This window comes from Brienomyrus brachyistius, chromosome 9 (genome assembly GCF_023856365.1).
Source record: "Brienomyrus brachyistius isolate T26 chromosome 9, BBRACH_0.4, whole genome shotgun sequence".
NCBI lineage: Eukaryota > Metazoa > Chordata > Actinopteri > Osteoglossiformes > Mormyridae > Brienomyrus > Brienomyrus brachyistius.
The window spans coordinates 13,066,171-13,086,690 of NC_064541.1; the positions used below are offsets into that span (position 1 = coordinate 13,066,171).

Sequence of the window (20,520 nt, forward strand, 5' to 3'; positions counted from 1 at the left end):
TTTCTACTCTTTTTGGAAGATCTGTGTTTTTGTTATGTCAGCAGACATATTAATATTTGCATTGATCTCAGATACATTCAAAGTGATTTAAGTAGCTAGTTTATTCAGCTTTTGTCTCTGCTTTGCCCTGAAGAAACAAATGCAACAAGCATTGTTTGAGTAACCATGCATGGATCCCAGTGCTCTTCACCAGTCTTCAGAGGATCTGTTCTTAGCCATTTGCAGTGAGAAGTCAAGGCTGAGAAGGACATTGCACTGAAGATGGTGAACTGCTTGGTCTTGGAGTCTGGCTAAGTCCAGCCTCATTCTCCTAGTAGGTGGTAGCCTACTGGATCTAAGCTGAATCTTCAGAGTAGCAAGAACAAGTCTGTGATCAGAATTCACAAACTGGGCACTTCTGTAGACCCTTCAACAACCGAGCGAAGTTGCGAGTAAAATGTGTCCCTTAACAAGACATCACTCACTGCGGTCGGAGCATACACAGAGACAACAGACAAGACACCCAAAGAGGGCCTTAGCCTGAGTCTCATGATACGCTTCTTGAAAGGAGTGACATCAGACACCATCGGAAGGAGCCGATCCAGCACAGCAACAGCTACTCCCTGCGTGTGGCAATCGTCAGACCAACCAGACCAAAAGTAGGTGTACCCACCTACAGAGATCTGGCCACTCCATGGTCTACATACGTCAAAGAGCGGCCACTGAAACACGGTGTTTACGAAGCTCCCCTGACAAGAGGAAGATGGTCATCTTCAAAATTATAGGACTTTAAAAATTAATTGATTATATGCCATAAGAAAAGAACCTGAACTATTAGTTTCATGATTAGTTGATTGATTAGTTTCATTTTGAGGTAAATTGGGTATAATGACATCACCACCTAGCAACATTAGCATTGGTGAATTAAGCCTAGTTTACGCTTCACTTTTCTGTTTACAGCCATGATATTCCACCAGATCAGCAGGGGGCAGATGTATTGCAAAAAAGTGAGACAGCACAGTCCTGCTTGTTACACAGCCCCCTTTAATTTTACATAAACAAACCACCCCCACCACATATAAACACACGGTCATGTTCAATATAGCATGACTCTGCCTCCTTGCAGGCACTAGCTAGCTTCTCACGAACTGTTATCTGTAGCCCTGTACAGCATACACTGATGTAAGTACCAAGCTAAAATAAGAACGTATCACCAAACTTGTGCTATATTTGTTTCATCAAAAGACAGTTGGCTTTGTTCTCCTGACATTTCCACAGGAAATTTAGACCATGGATGTCAACAACTTTACCACCGAGAGTGTGAGAAGGTATGTGCAGTACAACTCTTTGTCACTTTTCATTACATTTAAGAACATACATGATGCTACAAAGCTAATATTTTATAGTCCAATAATTCTTGAGAAGAGGAACAAAACCAGTATTGAATTAGAAAAAAAAGAATCTTTACAAAGCAACTAAATGCACAGTGTGTAAAGGTTTTGCTATCATTTGGCGATAACTCCCAATTTTACAAATTACATGGGTTTTATTGGGGGCGGCATGGTGGTGCAGTGGTTAGCACTTTTGCCTCACACCTCTGGGACCCGGGTTCGAGTCTCCGCCTGGGTCACATGTGTGTGGAGTTTGCATGTTCTCCCCATGTCGTCGTGTGGTTTCCTCCGGGTACTCCGGTTTCCCCCCACAGTCCAAAAACATGCTGAGGCTAATTGGAGTTGCTAAATTGCCCGTTGGTGTGCATGTGTGCATGAATGGTGTGTGAGTGTGCCCTGCGATGGGCTGGCCCTCCATCCTGGGTTGTTCCCTGCCTCGTGCCCTTTGCTTCTGGGATAGGCTCTGGACCCCCCGCGACCCAGTAGGATAAGCGGTTTGGAAAATGGATGGGTGGATGTGTTTCATTAAGAATATTGTTCAAAAAATCTTTATTACTTTGGAACTAGAATTCAAGTTCTTAAATTTATTTGTTGTATTTTTTTACATATTTATTTATGCTTATTTATTATACACTAACTTCAATCATTTTACTTTAGTCTAAAAGGCTTTTGCATTTTTATGGATTGTCCACCATTGTATTTAAACCACCCAAAGGCACAAAAGGTCTTATATAAATAAAATGCACTCTTTGAATATGTGAAAGTGGCAGAGCAATGGGAGAACATTCTTCATAAAAGGTGATATACAGGGGTTTGACAATAAAACTGAAACAGCTGGTTTTTAGACCACAATAATTTCTTTGTAAGGTGCAGCGCCTCCTGTTGCAGGCAATAGAGCATCATTTCACCTTGGGAATGATAGATACAGGTCCTGCTCGGGGGCCAGAAGGATTTGAGCCATTACTCTTGCAGAACAGTGGCCAGGTCACTACGCAGAATGGCTTGGTAGTTCTTCGTAGTGACGCGTCCATCTACTGTAGAACAGATACTGGGCCTAGGGAATGTCATGATATTGTGGCACAAACCATCTCTGATCCACCCTTGTGCTGTACTCTGGGTATGCACCAGTGTGGGTGGTAGACCTCTTTGGGGCGTCTCCATGCTGTGTAACACTCCTGGATGAGGGAAAGACAGCAAGCGCTTAGCAGAGAACAATACATGCTTCACATTGTCCAAAGCCCAAGATTTGCACTACTTGTATCATTGAAACCAGCATTTGTCATTGGCTCGAGTGACCGAAGGTTTGGCTATAGCAGCCTGACCATGAATATTGATCCTACAGAACACATGATGAACATATTTGGTGGAAACGGGGGTGTTGAGATGCACATTTAGTTCTGCAGCGAGTTGAGTAGCTATGGTTTTATGTTTTTCCTGGGTTAGTACTCGCGCACCCATTTCAGACAGCCTGCTCCTGTGGCCCCATCTGCCCCGTGTTTTACTTACTGTCCCTGTACGTGTTTTTTTTTGTTAAATACAAATAGTCTTACAGACTCATCTGACAGAGCTGACGAGTGACCAAAACAACTGGGCAGATTCCAACTTGATCAGATTTAGTGAAAATCATGTAAGAAAGAAATCACCACAGGAGTCAGTCTTGTTGCGTCTTTAAAAAGTAATATTCACACTTTCAACTTCCCATGAAAATAACAGGACGTACTTTCCAGCAAATACCAGTTTATTTAAGATCACATAAATGAGGTATTTAAACATTCTAAATGAAGGCCAGCAAAAAGGTGAGCTGATGAAATTCAGTTGGTGTATTCTGCCAAACACAGGAAAATGAATCATCCTTTCGCATTTCCGTTCCACTGGGTTGCATTTTTAGATGCACGATTGTGATTATGAATTTGGCAGAGTCATATGCTCCTCCCTGACTGTAGCAGTTATGTATTTGTCATGTGGTGTTATTGATAAGGGTTCAGACACGAAGTTAAATCAATTTTTGTGTTTACTGGACATGATCCAAGTCACAGATTCTTAAAACTAACATGTAGATGGTTGCCTGTCGTTATCATACAGAGGATGAACAAAATACGGGAAATAGTAGATAAAAAATGACTGTACTTTTGAAGTAAACAAATTACAATTTCAAACTATTGCTAATAGGCTGAATCCCAATCAGCAGTATGTGAAAACACATCTGAATCAGGGATTTCTTCCATCAGATTTATGGCATGAAGTTTGCAGAGAAATGCAAGGGCTACCTTAAACGCAGAACGCCTCTTCATTTCGGCAGTCACCTGAAGGAAGTGTCACGGCGAGGCGTAGTGCGGATGGGAAGAGTGTGACGATCCACTAATGGTTCTGATACAAAAAGGGGTTCATGTAGAACACGAGGAAAAGCACAAAATGAAAAGACTGCAAGGGTCCAAACACAAGCAGGCAATGACACAGCTGCAGAATAGGTAACGGCAAGGAAACGGCATTACGACAAAACAGTACACAACACAACAACTGACTGAAGCATAGAGTAAGGGCAGGCACTTAAATACACACAGAGCTAACAAGACATGGCTCAGGATAGGTGAGAATCATAACCAAATTAACAAATCAAAAAAAGGAACAAAAGTATAAGCAGAACAGATTTGAACTGGGCAAAAACAAAGAGAGCAAAGACAGAAATAAACAAAACCAAACAAAGAATAAACTAATATTAGTTGCACAACAACGGAGACTGGCCTTTTTGGCCAGCCTTGAACTTATGACTAGAGAGGTGCAGCCAGTGAACCACACGCTCGAGCCACTTAACTACACAGCAGCCCAGGGAACAGGGAAACACGAGGGCTGAAGGCCAGATGAGGGAGGGGGGTAAATGGGATGACCTGTGACGCCTGCTGGCCAACACGAAGGGTCGGCTCAGATGGGCACCAGCCCTGACAGGAAGTGCGTTTCATAGCATTAGGTGCAAGCAATGGCGCAAACACAACGTCTTCACAATGTTCTCATATTCCAAGATGATAATACCACCATGCATCCTGCTAACTAAATTCAAGAGTGGCTTCATGAAAATTCTAATAAACTCAAATGACTTCATGGCCGGGGCGCCATGGTGGTGCAGTGGTTAGCACTGTTGCCTCACACCTCTGGGACCTGGGTTTGAGTCTCCGCCTGGGTTACATGTGTGTGGAGTTTGCATGTTCTCCTCATGTCGTCGTGGGGTTTTGCTAAATTTCCCATAGGTGTGTGTGTGTGCCCTGTGATGGGCTGGCCCCCCATCCTGGGTTGTTCCCTGCCTCGTGCCCATTGCTTCTGGGATAGGCTTCGGACTCCCCGTGACCCAGTAGGATAAGCGGTTTGGATAATGGATGGATGGATGGACTTCATGGCCAAATTAAAGCATTGTTTTTAGGAAATTGATCTGTTTATTCTCACTGTTTTAATTCTAATCACCTTTTGCTTGAATTTTTAATTTTGGGTGGTATTAAATCCTTTAATTCTTTTGTATTACATTTTACAGTGACTTCAGTTCTACTCAGTACAGTTCCATCATTGAGTACCTTGATGACTTTGAGGATTTTGGACCATGCAAGTATGAGAGACATGGAGCTCTGTTCCTGCCTGTCTTTTATTCCCTGCTCTTCGTATTAGGGGTGACCAGCAATGGCCTCGTCATGTGGGTCATGCTGATGTGTGTGAAACTGCAGAGCGTCACTGACATCTGCCTCCTGAACCTGGCTGTGGCGGATCTTCTGCTGCTCATCACCCTTCCCTTCCTGGCCCATTACTCAAGAGCGGACTGGGTCTTTGGGTCTCACATGTGCAAAGTCGTCATGGGCAGCTACTACATCGGCTTCAACAGCAGCACCTTTTTCGTCGTGATCATGAGCATCGACCGGTACCTGGCTGTAGTTCATGCCATAAATTTCCTCAAAACCAAAACACGCAAATATCGAGTCATCATGATCGTCATAACCTGGATTGTCGCACTTTTGGCTTCGTTTCCTGAAATAACACTCATTGATGTTTATCCACGACATAGCACAAGTTTGTGTGAAGTAGGTTATAAGAGTGAACCATTCTGGAGAGCATTTGGCCTGTTTAAGATGAATGTTACCAGCCTTCTGATTCCATTTTTCATCATGGTCTTTTGCTACTCGATGATCCTCAGGAGAATACTCCTCTGCAAGTCAACAAACAGGAAGACCGTCCGCCTCGTGCTGCTGGTGGTTGTGGTGTTTTTCTGCTGCTGGACCCCGTACAATGTTGCATCATTCTTTGAGGTATTAGAAGTGCTCGGAATCTACGCGTCATGTAAATCCAGCAAAGCTATTCTGTTGGCCTTGCAGGTGACGGAGGCTGTAGCCTACTCCCACACCTGCTTAAACCCCATCATTTACGTCTTTGTGGGGGAGAAGTTCAGGAGACACCTGTTAAAATTCCTGAACAGGATGCCCTGCACAAAGAATAAGTTTACGATTTCTACTTCCTCATCACAGCTGTCCCAGACAAGCAAAACTGAACGATCCAATACAACTATGAATTATTACAACCGTGTCTCTTCAGTTTAAATATCATCTCCATGCAATATCACAGAAATACTTTTAGAAATGTTTGTTCTTTTAACGTATGTTCTATCTTCAGTATAAACCTGTTTCATTTTACTTGGAAAGTAAGAAATAATTTCCTCTATAATGGAAAACTAGATTTTACTTATTTTATTCCCTCTGCATTTTTTGAACATCTGTGAAATTGTACTTTAAAAAATAAAATACTGATTTCTACTCCTTTTGCAAGCTCTGTGTCAGGATCGGTTCATGTATTTTCCTGTTCTACCTGTTGTTTCCCTGTTTGGCCAGCAGGTAATGCTGGTCATCCCGCTCTGTTCCCAGTGTTCCCCTAGGTTTACCTGAGCTATAATCCTCTTGGTTTCCCTTATTCCCTGGGCCGCTGCGTGACTGAATGGACTGAGCAACACATAAAAAGTTAAGCATCGAATGATGGGTGATTTTCTGGAAGCCTTCTTAACACTTTCTTAACAAGTTGGATCTTTACTTACGAACGATGTACTGTTAAGAAGGCTTCCAAAAACTCACCCAATGTCTTGAGCTGGACTTTTTGCGTATTTGTGTTCCGAAAATGTCTTAAACTCCATGTCCCTTGTGTTTCTGTGCTATAGTTTAGTTCCTGTCTTTTAGTGTCTTTGTTCTTAGTGACCCTGTCTGTGGCCAGTATTGCAACCATGTTCTATGATCCTTATATGTCCTGGTCTTTGAGTCCCTAGTGCTTGGACATTGTTACAGCCCACACCTGTTCTGCGTCTCGCCCTCGTTACCATTGCGTTTACACTATATGGCTAAAAGTATTGGGACACCCGGCCATTGCACCCACAGGAACTTTTATGACATCCCATTCTAAATCCATACAATATGGATTTGGTCCCCCCCCTTTGCAGTTATAGCAGCTGCCAATCGTCTGAGAAGGTTTTCCGCAAGATTTTGAAGTGTGTCCATGGGAATTTTTGCCCCTCATCCAGATGAGCATTTGTGAGGTCGGGCACTGATGTTGGACATGAAGGCCTGGGTTGCAATTTTCATTCTAGTTCATTCTAAGTTCTTCCACATCAAACCCACCCAAACATGTATATATTGGAAGAAAATGGTCTCACAGTTCTTAGCTGTACCCTGTGGTATTTGGCCTGCCTGCCATAGTCCTTATGCTCAATGGTTCTTACTGCTTTAGTGCCAACCACAGGAAATGTCATGCCGCCAGACAGCAGCGCCATCTGATCTCTGTAGAATGGGCAACTGCATTGACCACATTGGTGAAGCAAAACAGTCATGTCCATATTGCTGAATTTAGATGATACCCCTGACATGCTGTGTCACAGTCAATGCCGGTCTGGCCCAGCCTCATGTGCCTTTCCCCCCTTTGGCTGGTGGTTCCTGCTGGCTATCCCGCCTGCTGTTGCCCTAGTGTGTTTTCCCTGCTCCCAAACAGTTAGAAAAGGGCTTGATCAAAGAAAATAACTTAGCACCAGTCTTCTGCTGTCCAGTCCTTGTAATAATAATAATAATAATAATAATAATAATAATAATAATAATAATAATAATAATAATAATAATAATAATAATATGATCAGAAAGTCACTTCGCCCTACCATGTCTGCCAGTCCTTGAGCAAGACCATTAACCCCCAGCTCCCTGGGCACTGCAACAGGTGGCTGCCCTTCACAGCCAGCTTGTTCTCACCTATAGAGAGCAAGTTGGGGGAGATGTAAAGAGAATGTCCCCACGAGGATCAATACAGTATTTATTACTATTATTACATCCAGTGTCGTTCTCAGGTGTGGTAAATGGATCTAGGTGGCATAAATGTCTTTTGAGAATATATGGCTCATGTCCCAGCAACTCCAGACATGAAGCTAGGGTTAGGTCAGATGCTTGATGAGTCACATCTATGAACACCAGGGGCGTCTAGGCATGGTGAGGACATATCTGGAATCAGTGGAGGTGTCAGGTGGGCAGACAGTCTCTATTAAATCGACTGGCCAGAGTGCTGTTAGGGTCGAAGGGTTGCACAACGTGATGTTGTGGTTCACTGTGGGGAACTGTCAACAATGTGCCATCGCTTCGCATGACCTGATTTAGCAGAATTTGTCACCGTAAAAGATGTGGCAATAAAAATTTCAACATCCCTTACTGGACCATCAAAGCAAAATACGTTGGCACCTCAACAGAAGACTTGTAAGAGACAACTTGTAAGAGGGTGCATCTTCAGGGCAAGGGTGTAACTTTGGTTTGAACATTGGGGGGGGGGGGGTGAGGTTTCCCCCAATTTAGGAGGAGACATGATTATTGGGGGGATTGTTTTAGCTGGTTTTAATTACTGGGGGGTTACAACACCTCCATTCCACCCGTAATTTACTGCCGTGTTTCAGGGCGAGACTCGGCCTCACTAAGTGTGACATAGGAATCATCATCAAGCACAGCAACAATTTGCCAAAACCTGCTGTCGTGCTGCAGAGGAATTTGCACTCACTGAAGTAATGCTGAGAGCCTGAGCGGCCGGCCTGTTTGCACAGGAAACAAGACATGTGGCTTCGGTTTGGTCGAGCCGCCTTCAAAATCATAGGCAGATAATATGAGTGGTTGCGAGCTGACTTGTGTGAAAAAGGAAGTGGGCGCACACATCATTTTTGCACCATCAGCAGAATGGATCTCATCCAGGAAAGATTCAAAGCCGAGCTCTACGCCATAACATTGTTTAACGAGCACGGGTAACCCAGGGTGGGTCAGATGCAACCGTGTAAGGAATATGACATTTTCGAGAGATGGGGAAAGCTCCTCATCTTCCACTGCTGTCTCATCTTGCTGGGTTAAAACATGAGCTTTGAGAATACTGCCTTCCGTAAAAGGCATTAGATGCTGGTTCCAGTCCTCAGGTCTTTCATAAGTTTGTAAGTGAATTCCATTAAAATCAAAGAACCCAGCACTAGGTCCGGGTAACTAGCCTTTTGTTGGGCTGTAAGCCCCTGAGCTGCAGGCACATCTTACCCAACACTGACAAATCACTAGCCTTGCTGGTCTTTATTCTGGCATAGCATGTAGATTAAGTCCTGCTTCCAGTTTTCCCACAAATTAATCGAATGCTATTGTTTATGTCCACGGTTACTGTTCTCCATGTTATTAGTTTCCAAAGTCAGGCACAGACTTTTTGTCACAGATCATTATAATTGCTTTTAAAAACAAACTTCATGCTACGAAGTTAATGTTTTGTAACCCTTTGATTAGCCTTAGGAGGCGTGCTGCTGGTCAAATCACAAGATACACGGCTGTACAGGATGGTTTCTGTAAATACTGGGGAGATTTTAGCCGAAGTTTTGAAATGCTGCCACATAATAGCATAATTTGAACATGAAGATCATTTAAATTTTTTGACTGATTTTTTGCACAGTACTGCATCTATATAAACTCCTTCATGGAGCTGATGAGTGATTGACAGTAATAAAAAAATTAGACATATTCCAACCTGAATCTCATATTTAGTAAAAATCGCGTAAGAAACAAACACCATAGAAGAAAGACCTGCTGCGTCTTTAAAAGATACCATTCACACTTTGAACTTCCCGTCACAATATCAGGACATACTTTCTTCAGATTCCATAAATTAACATTTCATAAAAATACCTGCAAGAAACTGAAATACGGTGAACCCAGGAAAATGAATTGGCTTTTCATGTTTCCTTTTTACTGGGTTGCATGCTTAGATGCAAGATCATGAATTGGGCAACAGACGATGCAGATGCTCCTTCTCTGTGAAGCCCATGACTTCAGCAGATATTCAACATATTTGCCTGTTGCCCCTTTACACAATCTGATGATAAGGGTTCCATCAGATTAAGCAGAATATCTTCACATACAGTGAGGCAAACACCCTTTGGTCCTTGTTTTGGGTGGAAACGTACAGCTGGCCCATGTGGACGCAATTAGAAAAACTTTTAGATGTTCTGCATCAACCACTGTGACCCTGGCCAACCTCCAGTTTGTGTGATACATAATGGTGAGGCAGTCTTCCAGGTTCTCCTTTTCATGGTCTTCACTAGAAGTGCCAGAGGAGATTCATTTGTGGCCTCGGAAATGGTGGTGCAGCTTCCATCAGGCTCCTGGGTGTAATTATTCAGATGATACATTATTAGGCAAAAAACACTGGCATATGAGCGGTTCACTGCAGAATGAGACAGAAGCTGCCGGCAGTGAATACTGTTCCTCTGTGGAAATACTTGGTGGAGCTTCCTTGCTCCTGGATCAGGATTTGAGTGGTTGCCTGAGAAGTGTGCCATATGTCAGGAACAGTGCTTCAGAAATGACGTGTAGATGGACACCATGAAGACTGTGGGGCACCTTCTCATAAAAGATCTGGCCATCAACTGTCTCATTTCCTTTTGGTACAAGGTTGTCTGCTGTCCCCAGTGCTTCCTGGGACACCTTTACCATGTGAAGTGGGGCAGACATTGCAGATCACTCTCTGAGAACCAAGACTTGCAGGAGCAGATTTCGTTTCTGCCTTTGACCTGCTTGGGCCATCAGATCAAAAATGAGCAATGTTATTGTTAATGTCTGGAAATTGTGCAAGAATATCTTGAACAATCAGGTTTATCTGGGTGTCGCAATCTTCTCCAGTAAGGGAGGAATACAGGAGGGTGGAGCTGGTCTTTAACAGTAATGGTGAAGCATTATTTCTTTTTACAGTCCCAGTGTAGCCCTTAGCAAAAAGTAGTATACTTGAAGTTCTATTAAGTATGCTTGAGTATAAGTATAGCAAGTATAGTACGGACTATGTACTTGTAATGTACTAGAAAGCATACCAATTTAATACTTCTTCGGACTCAACTGGAACATTTTTAAGTTTATAAAAGACTGCACTAGACTGCAATGTTTTACAAAATCACAAGACAGAATGTTGAGAAGTAAAGTATACTAAAGTATAAGTATAAGCTTTAGTATTAAAGTATAAGTGTAAGTATTAATGCACTTAGTCTTAGACTTTTCTTTATATTCATCAGTATAAATCAAGTATACTTCAATATACTATTCTTAAGTATATAAAATATATTATATAAAAAGTAAGCTTCAAGTATACTGCCTCAGTTTTAGTATAAAATAAGTATACTCGTAGTACACTTGAATAAACTACTTTTTGCTAAGGGAGAACCAGCCGTTTTTAGGGAGCTGCGACAGCACACAAAAAAATTAGATGCTCTCCTGCTCCTTCTCTGTCTCCCCGCCTCCTTTCTGAGACACCTCCTGCTCCTTCTCTGTCTCCCCGCCTCCTTTCTGAGACACCTCCTGCTCCTTCTCTGTCTCCCCGCCTCCTTTCTGAGACACCTCCTGCTCCTTCTCTGTCTCCCCACCTCCTTTCTGAGACACCTCCCGCTCCTTCTCTGTCTCTCCACCTCCTTTCTGAGACACCTCCTGCTCCTTCTCTTTCTCCCTGCCTCCTTTCTGAGACACCTCCTGCTCCTTCTCTGTCTCCCCACCTCCTTTCTGAGACACCTCCCGCTCCTTCTCTGTCTCCCCACCTCCTTTCTGAGACACCTCCATGTGCTGTTGAAATTCCTCCTGGAACCTGCCATATTAGAAAAAAATACCCTGGCAAACTAGCACACACACTGAACATTTCCATTTTTTTCTTAAACATATACAGTATATGCAATATAAACAGGGTGGCCAGTGAGGGAGTAAACAGGGGGCAGCGTAGACTTTGATATTTGATGATATGTGAATAATGTACTTATAAAGTAAGAACCCTATCTTAGTATACATACAAAACGAACCTACAATTATCTTCTCCAGAACTTTGCTTCATGAATGGTACTTTGGAGACTGGTATGTGATTGATGAGCTTTTGTGGATCTTCTTCAGCAGTCATCTAATAACTGTTAATTTAATAGGATTGTAAAGTATGATTGAACAAATGTATTACATGAGTAATTTGTTTTGGTATTGAATCACTGACCATAGATCCTGGCCCTGAAACACTGTTTTTGTGTATGTGATATGTAGTAATACCTCGGCTTTATAATTTCTCTTAAGTCATGTTAGAATTAAAAATTATAGGGCTGACTCATTCATCCATCCATCTATCCATCCATCCATCCATCCATCCATTTTCCAAACCGCTTATCCTACTGGGTCGCGGGGGTTCCGGAGCCTATCCCGGAAGCAATGGGCACGAGGCAGGGAACAACCCAGGATGGGGGGCCAGCCCATCGCAGGGCACACTTACACATGCACACCTACGGGCAATTTAGCAACTCCAATTAGCCTCAGCATATTTTTGGACTGTGGGGGGAAACCGGAGTACCTGGAGGAAACTCCACGATGACATGGGGAGAACATGCAAACTCCACACACATGTGACCCAGGCGGAGACTCGAATCTGGGTCTCAGAGGTGCGAGGCCACAGTGCTAACCACTGCACCACCATGCCGCCCCAGGGCTGACTCAATTAATCGATAATAACGGATAATAAAAATGGTTTAAAACATATTTAAAAAAAACAAATTTTGCGATTAGTTGCATTTTTGTAGTCAATTGTGTATAATGACATTACCACCTATAGCAACAGTAGTTTTGGTGCATTAAGTCTGGTTTATGCTTCACAATACTGCGAACAGCAATGATATTCCACCAGACCAGGAGGGGGCAGACATATTGCAAAAAAAGAGATGGCACATTCTTGCCTGTTACACTCCCTCCTTTAATTTCAGATAAATAAAACCCCACCACACACAAACACGTGATCAGTTTCAACATAGCATGACTCTCACCTCCAGTTATTCTTACTACCTAGATCTGACAAACTATTATATTATATAAGTACCAAGCTAAAATAAGAACGTATCACCGAACTTCTGCTATATTTGATTCATCAAATGACAGTTGGCTTTGCCTTCCTGACATTTCCACAGGAAATTTAGACCATGGATGTCAACAACTTTTCCACTGAGAGTGTGAGAAGGTATGTGCAGTACAAATCTTTGTCACTTTTCATTACATTTAAAAACATACAGCATGCTACAAAACTAATGTTTTATATTTCAAGTATTGAAATTTATTGTATTGTATTTATTGTAGCCCAAAAGGCTTCATTTTGGGTTTTTATGGATTGTCTGCCTTTGTATTTAAACCAGGTAAAAGCAAAAAAGTGCTTAGATAAATAAAATTTGCTATTTAAATTTGTAAAAGCTGCACTGTAATGAGGGAACATTCTTAAAGAAAAGCAATATACAGGAATTGGGCAATAAAACTGAAACAGTTGTTTTTTAGACCACACTGATTCCTTTGTATGGTGTAGAGCCTCCTTATGTGGCCATAGAGCATCATTTCATCTTGGGCATGACAGATACAAGTCATGCACAGCAGCTAGAGAAATTCTGAGCCATTCCTCTAGCAGAACAATGGCCAGGTCACAATGTGATGCTGGTGGAGGAGAACGTTTCCAGACTCGCTCCTCCAAAACATCCCAGAGTGCCTCAATGCCATGAACAGGAGAAAATGGGCTGCACACTTTGATGTACGATTGTGATTATGAATTTGGCAGCTGTTCACATGGTCATTGACGACTTTAGCAAATATGTATTTGCTGTGTGCTGCTGGCGATACAGGTTTAGGTACATAGCCATTTAAAATAAGGGGTTTGAATTTTCCCTGTTTGTTCCTGTTAACTCTGGGACAGACAGGCTCTAGGTGGATGGAATCCCCTCTGAATTTTTTTGTTACCTAACAGGCATGAAGACAGGTTCGCAAAATCTACAGGGGGGGGGGGGGGGGGGGGCACAAATTACACTTTCAAACTTAGGCTGCAGAGATAATTCTTAATAGTCTGATTCCCAATCAGCAGTATAGATAGAAAGAGGTGACAGTCAGCTTTACACCATGCAGTTTACAGTTAAATATAAGTGCTACCTCGAACCCATAATGCCTCTTCATTTGGGCATCCACCTGAAGGAAGGAAGTGCATTTCATAGCACTAAGTGCAAGCTATGGTGCAAACACCGTTTCCTCACGATGTTGTCATACTCCGAGAAGATAATGCCACCATGCATACTGCCAAACTAATGGTTAGTCAAGAGTGGCTTCATGAAAATGAAAATAATGTGAAATGTCCCCATAGCCAAATCTAATCGATACACCTTCCTGGAAAGTCTAAGAGTACAGAGTGTGAAGGTACCCTCTGATTGGAAGCATGCTAATATAACACCCATATTCAAAAAAGGGGATAGAAGTAATCCGGCGAACTACAGTTTAACTTGCATAACTGGAAGAGTAATGGAGGCTATAATCCAAGTGAAAATGATAGATTGTGTTTTATATTTTACCTTGTACTGAATCCCTTAATTCTTATGTATTACATTTTACAGTGACTTCAGTTTCACTCAGTGTTATCCCACCACTGAAGACCCAGATATTTCTAGTTATGGACCATGCAAGTATGAGAGACATGGAGCTCTGTTCCTGCCTGTCTTTTATTCCCTGCTCTTCGTGGTCGGGGTGACCGGCAATGGCCTCGTCATGTGGGTCATCCTGATGTCTGTGAACCTGCTGAGCATCGTTGACATTTGCCTCCTGAACCTGGCTGTGGCGGATCTTCTGCTGCTCATCACCCTTCCCTTCCTGGCCCATTACTCAAGAGCGGACTGGGTCTTTGGGTCTGGCATGTGCAAAGTCGTCATGGGCAGCTACTACATCGGCTTCAACAGCAGCATCTTTTTCGTCGTGATCATGAGCATCGACCGGTACCTGGCTGTAGTTCATGCTGTGAAGTCCCTCAGAACCATGTCACGCAAATATCGAGTCATCATGATCGTCATAACCTGGGTCATAGGACTTTTGGCTTCATTTCCTGAATTAACGCTCATTGGCGTTCATCCAAACCATAACAGAACTTTGTGTCAAGTAAGTTATAAGCGTGAACCAATCCTGAGAGTATTTGGCCTATTTAAGATGAATGTTACCAGCCTTCTGATTCCATTTTTCATCATGGTCTTTTGCTACTCGATGATCCTCAGGAGAATACTCCTCTGCAAGTCAACAAACAGGAAGACCGTCCGCCTCGTGCTTCTGTTGGTTGTGGTGTTTTTCTGCTGCTGGACCCCCTACAATGTTGCATCATTCTTTCAGGCATTAGAAGTACTCGGTATCTACACAGCATGTGAATCCAGCAAGGCCATTCAGTTGAGCCTGCAGGTGACGGAGGCTGTAGCCTACTCCCACACCTGCTTAAACCCCATCATTTACTTCTTTGTGGGGGAGAAGTTCAGGAGGCAGCTGTTTAAACTCATGAACAGGATGTCCCGCATGAAGAATAGCTTCATGATTTCCACTGCCTCATCACAGCAGTCCCAGACAAGTAGAACTACAAGTAGTAAACTTTAAATAAAAATGTCACTTTTGTTTAAATATCATATCCCTGCTACATTTTAGACATATATGTAGAATTTTTTTGATCTTTTAACGTATGTTCTATCTTCAGTATAAACCTGTTCCATTTTACTTGAATAGTAAGAAATCATCTTCTTTATAATGGAAATCGTATTTTACTTCTTTTATTCCCTCTCCAAACATTTTCTGAATGCCCGTGAAATTGCTCTTTAATAAATAAAACACTGATTTCTACTCATTTTGCAAGCTCTGTGTCTGAATTGGTCCTTTCTACGAAGACCTTTAATAGCACAGTCCTCCTAGAACTTTTTGAAACCAAGACTGGAGTTTGTGGATAACTGTCATTGACGTTTTTACAGCTAGAGGTTTGTTTTGTATCCTTCTCCCAGATTATTGGCATCTTTTGTATTGTATTGCTTGCAATAAGCTATGATTGTATGGTAAGCAACAAATGTTTTTATTATCTATTTCTATGAATATGGATTTTCAAATCTTTGATAAGCTAACAAAAATATGAATATATTGGGGATTATATTAGTAAAATATTCAAGCTAAAGGCATCAGCCTGTTCTTTATTTTTTCTCATAACGAACTCTGAACCACCACTACCACGGAACTGGGGCAAAGTGATAAGAGGGTCTCGTAAAGTCTACAGTCATTCATTTTCCACAAGACATGGTCCCTACGCAGGATGTGACATAATCACTCTCCGCCAATATAAGCTGCCAGGCACATATGACAACATCAGCAGTGAATGACATCCCAATAGTGGCTGGAGGATCAGATGTGGATTGTAGAAGCAGGGGGGATGTTAAAGGGCTAAACATGAGTAGCATCCACTGGTGATGCTGCTGATAGACTTTTCCATGTCAAGGGCAAGAAAGCAGAGACCTGCTGCCCTTCAGTTTGACGTGTAAGGCAGTCGAGAGGTCATCCAAGACCTGCCATGGATCCACGACATGCTCATATGAGAAGTTCCTTTTCTTTATCAACAAGTAATCCATCACTAGTGACAGCAGCCATGTTTGGATTACTATTGACACTGAAATCTGTTTCTTACAAGGGTGTGTCCCTTGCATGAGATGGGCATGTGTGTGTTGTAAGTCTGAGCACTCAGATGTTATCAGAGACATGTTTGATAATGTCATCAAAGACACCTTTGATTGTGGCAGCATGTGGACCATGTATTCCAGTGCCATCTACAGGCCCGAATAAGTATTGCCACGAGTGAGGACTGGTTTGTACAGCAAAATATTGACTAATTAAACTTGTGATTATCAACATGTGAGTATTCTGTATATTTATTTGTAGCCCCAAAATGTGCAGAAAAAAATGTATTATCATTTATCTAACAAAAATACCTTCAATAATATTTTATTCACAGTTGTGAAATCTTTCAAGAACGGATTTGGCAAAATTATGGGCACTGATGAGTAATATCGTAACCTTTACAAAAAAAAGTGACAGCAATAGAAAGACTGAGAAATAGTTAAAATACCATTGATCACAATCAGGAGAATTATTTAAAAAGCGCATGCGCTGGGACCGCTTTTCCACACGAGCACCCACAGATGGCGCTGCAGTAGCCCCCAAGAACATGCCACTGATTGGGCAGGAGAGACTTCATTGTGGGTTATTCGCCAGTGATGAAATTATGGAAAATGAAGAGGAACCTCGCAGCATGTACGACCATGACAAGCCAAGCAAGCGACCCAGTAAAGCAGCCAGAATGGCAATTTACATAGTTAACATGTGGAGGACAAAGACAAGCTGACTGTTCTTTCCTGGAGCCTCGATGGACTTGATGAAGGTGCAGAGAAGCGTTTTGGCGGCATTGACAAGTGAGCGTGACATCAAATGCGTGGTCATGTAAAGTATGGAATGAAAGAAATGGGAGGAGCTTATTGCACAGGTATCTCTCCTCATTGGTTAATGGAAAATGGACATTGTGGTGTCATTTCTAGTATGTTTATTTTTTTCCTTCAACAGATACCACCCAGATATTATACTACTGCAAGAAGTAATTCCACTGCATCTGGTAGTGCTGGACACATACTTTTGGATTTATGAGATTCTTCCAGGTATGGGGGAAAATGGGTGAACAATTGTTTTTTTTAGCTGCTAATATAAACATATTGTCCAGACACTTTGAAAAGCAATGCATTTAGAAAATATGCATGACCAACATTATTACATTTAATTTTGTCCCCAATTTTTTTAAATAAATGTAGAATATTAAAGAATACTTGAAAAGCTATACTAACCCTGAAGATCAATCACATGTGGCTTAATTACATGGTTGATTATTAATGAGTATTAGTCAAATTCAGGAAGTGATGACGCTCTTAAAGACCCCGGTGTGACTGCATATGACTTAATGCCCTCGATTTAGATGTCATTCCACCCACATACGCAGCCTGGGAGTATTTCATTTTTTTACGACTTGTCATAGATTTAAATAACCGGAAAAGTTTAAATCACTGATAGGTATTTGGTCATTAACATGACACGTACGGGAAGCGGAAGAAGCTGAATAAGCATCTCTTTTATCGCTTCCCCTTCTTGAAGGTGAGCTTCTATGGCCGTGAGCTGTGTGTGATGACCTCTCACTTAGAGCGTGGTTAGGAGATCTCCCAGGAGCGAATGAACCAGCTCAGGAGGGTCTGGAAGAGGATGAGGGATGCAACAGACAAAACACTGTAATGATCAAATCGTTAACTTATTCTGCCCTGTAAAATAACTGGAACTAATTAAGCAGAGCAAGTTTAGATATCATACCTTCACCTGAACTCACAGACTCCAGTTTATTAACGACCTTACCTATCTTAATTAGTCTGTTAACGGTCATAATACTACTCATTACTGTATAGCGTATTCAGTTACGCTCGTCTGATAAATTAGTAAAACATTTCATTTCTTTTGTACTCTCTGTAACTTGATTAGGAAGAATGTTATATCTGAGAATTCTGAGACTTTAACATTGTAAGAGTCCTTGTTAGTCCTTCATGTTATTTATTTGTTTTGATTTTACATTACGGGTCACATTTTGGTGACCGTACATTTATATTAGGGCTGGGTTTCTGCTGTTTATTTAAATTTGAGAAACTGACATAATCAGATGAGTCAGTAAAGCATGTTTAAAACCCTTTCTCTCAAATTTTTGAGAATATAATGTTATATCTGTAGGTTCTGTTGATTAGCAGAATTTTCCTCCTTAAAATCTGTTATATTGCAGACAACCTTTTCATATTGGTTGAGCCTTAATGCAAACCCACATTAAAGTTTAAACTTCAAGATGGAATGAAGATTAAATTATTGCTGAAGTTTAAATGACGAGCTGATGTTTGAGTACTTTGCCTGTGGAGGTCAGTAGTCTAATTTGGTGTTCTGTAAAAATTCACACCATACAGAATTTTCTTCCATCTGCTGGATTTACTTTCAAATAGTTCATTCCCAGTTTGTAACAGCTGTTAGTGGACTGTCTGTTTCCCCAGTGATACCATCTCCCAATTTAATGGCCTTTAATAACTCTGTCATGTTTTTACTTCTTACCGAAACCCAACGGTTACCCCAGGTTGAAATATATATTTCTCCAAAAAAGATATACACGCTTCATGTACACTTGCTGAGCTTTGCTGTACATATCCGACGGTGAGTTGAGCTGAGATACCAGCAGAACATAAATACTAGTCTGGGTGGTGTAAGGTTACAGCCCCCTTTTCATTATTTTCCTAGTTTTACAACAGTGCACCAGCTATGAACTAATCGCAGCATTAGAGTAAAGCAGCCTCTATGGCTGAGTTAGGTATGCTTTATGAACTAGAATTTAAAAGTGACCGAAGGCAGGAAAGATCCCGTCTTGTTCCACTACAACACGAACATCTGTCACAATCGGTTCTACTTCCTTTTTTGATCCACTAGAGGGTGCTCTGAACACAGGAAAGTTTACTATAATTCTGGCGCCAATAATAGCAGTTAGCGGTGACCTCTACACAACAGTGGTGTCCATGGGCAAATGCGTGCAGCGCTCTGGCGATCCCGAAACGGCACGGACCCCGTGCACTGTGCAATATTCCGTTGCAGCATTCTTCGGTGGCTGCCCCCCTTCGCGAGACACAGTCTTTAGGGCTCTCAGCTTGTCATTTTTTCTTGTGTTTTTCTTCTGCTTCTACGAGGTAATGATCAAGTAACTGAGCACAAGAATTATGTCTGTTGCTCCATATTTTCGATCATTTATGCTTGTTTTCTCTTTCTTTTCAAGCTTTGCTGACTTCTATGCTGGTGACTGTTTAGTTCCTATGCAGAGATCAGCGCTCGCTTGTCTCATCAGTTTGATAGGAAAACGCGCTTCTCCCAAAAGAAAAAGCACATTGTGAGCAGAGTCCTGTGATTTAGGGGTTATTTTCTCAGCTGTTTAATACAAGCAAAATGGAAATATGCCTACTCAGTCTGCTGGAAATTAGGAGAAATGGCCCGCTGTCAACAAGAATAATTATTTGTTATTGGCAAGGTTTGGGTTCTGGGTGAGCACCAGTATGTATAATGCAGAACCTCACATTCCCCATTAGGGACCAGGATGAAACCTGTCAGTAAACTGGAGTCAAAATAGCTTATAGGAAAAGTATTAAAGGTGCTTTCAGAGGGGGCCGGAAGGCGCCTGTTTTATATTACCGTTATACACACAGGTACTTTACCACACCTGACAGTACTATGTCTGACCTGCATTTGTCCTTAAATATAAATAATTTAGAAATAACAATAAAATATAAAGTAGAAGATAGCACTGTTTTTCAGAACACAGAACCACACCTTGTAGGTCACTTCCAATTGTAGCACAGAGATTTTTTTCGTCGTCGTGGAGCATGCGGGACCAAGGCGGTGCCCGTCCTTACTGCTGTTGTGATGTAGTCATCGTGGTGCCCGAGACTGGCACAAAGTAGCCTGTGAATCAAACAGCTTACGGTGGGTTGTGTGTATCCTACTGAGGCTGATGGGTACTCAAACCAAAGGCCAGTAAGCCTCACCCTGCCCTGAGAAAATCTATATGGGAAATAAACACGTGGCAGGAGTTGAAACCACTGGCCCATGTGAGCATGGAGTTACTTCAGAGGCACAGAATGTTGACTTGCTATGAATATTACAGCTTCACTGGTGCTGCGCGCAGAAAGGGATGATTTCAGCACCATGGACAGCGGTGATTCTAA

At 42.0% G+C, this 20,520-nt stretch overlaps 2 protein-coding genes across 3 annotated transcripts; both read left to right on the forward strand.

Annotated features, from left to right (window-relative positions):
• Nucleotides 1–1,056: 1,056 nt before the first annotated feature.
• On the forward strand, nt 1,057–5,944 carry LOC125748268 (C-C chemokine receptor type 4-like). Its single transcript, XM_049024197.1, is given in 4 exon segments — nt 1,057–1,161; nt 1,258–1,307; nt 4,891–5,772; nt 5,774–5,944. Coding segments are annotated over 3 exon segments (954 nt in total). The 5' UTR covers nt 1,057–1,161; nt 1,258–1,269; the 3' UTR covers nt 5,808–5,944.
• A 6,737-nt stretch (nt 5,945–12,681) lies between these two features.
• Nucleotides 12,682–16,454, forward strand: LOC125748265 (C-C chemokine receptor type 4-like). 2 transcript variants are annotated; one of them, XM_049024194.1, is made up of 3 exons: nt 12,682–12,893; nt 14,296–14,830; nt 14,944–15,231. In XM_049024194.1, the coding sequence occupies exons 1-3, from the start codon at nt 12,856–12,858 to the stop codon at nt 15,088–15,090; spliced, it is 720 nt and encodes a 239-aa protein (XP_048880151.1). In that variant the 5' UTR covers nt 12,682–12,855; the 3' UTR covers nt 15,091–15,231. The 2 variants fall into 2 exon arrangements, with proteins under 2 accessions (XP_048880151.1, XP_048880150.1); XM_049024193.1 differs by having other exon boundaries at nt 14,296–16,454.
• Nucleotides 16,455–20,520: the final 4,066 nt, after the last annotated feature.

Bases quoted from the DNA above. Each gene is read 5' to 3' on its own strand.
- LOC125748265 (XM_049024193.1), top strand. From the start codon at position 12,856: ATGGATGTCAACAACTTTTCCACTGAGAGTGTGAGAAG. The intron at 12,894-14,295 runs GTATGTGCAGTA...TACATTTTACAG, and splicing joins TCCACTGAGAGTGTGAGAAG to TGACTTCAGTTTCACTCAGT.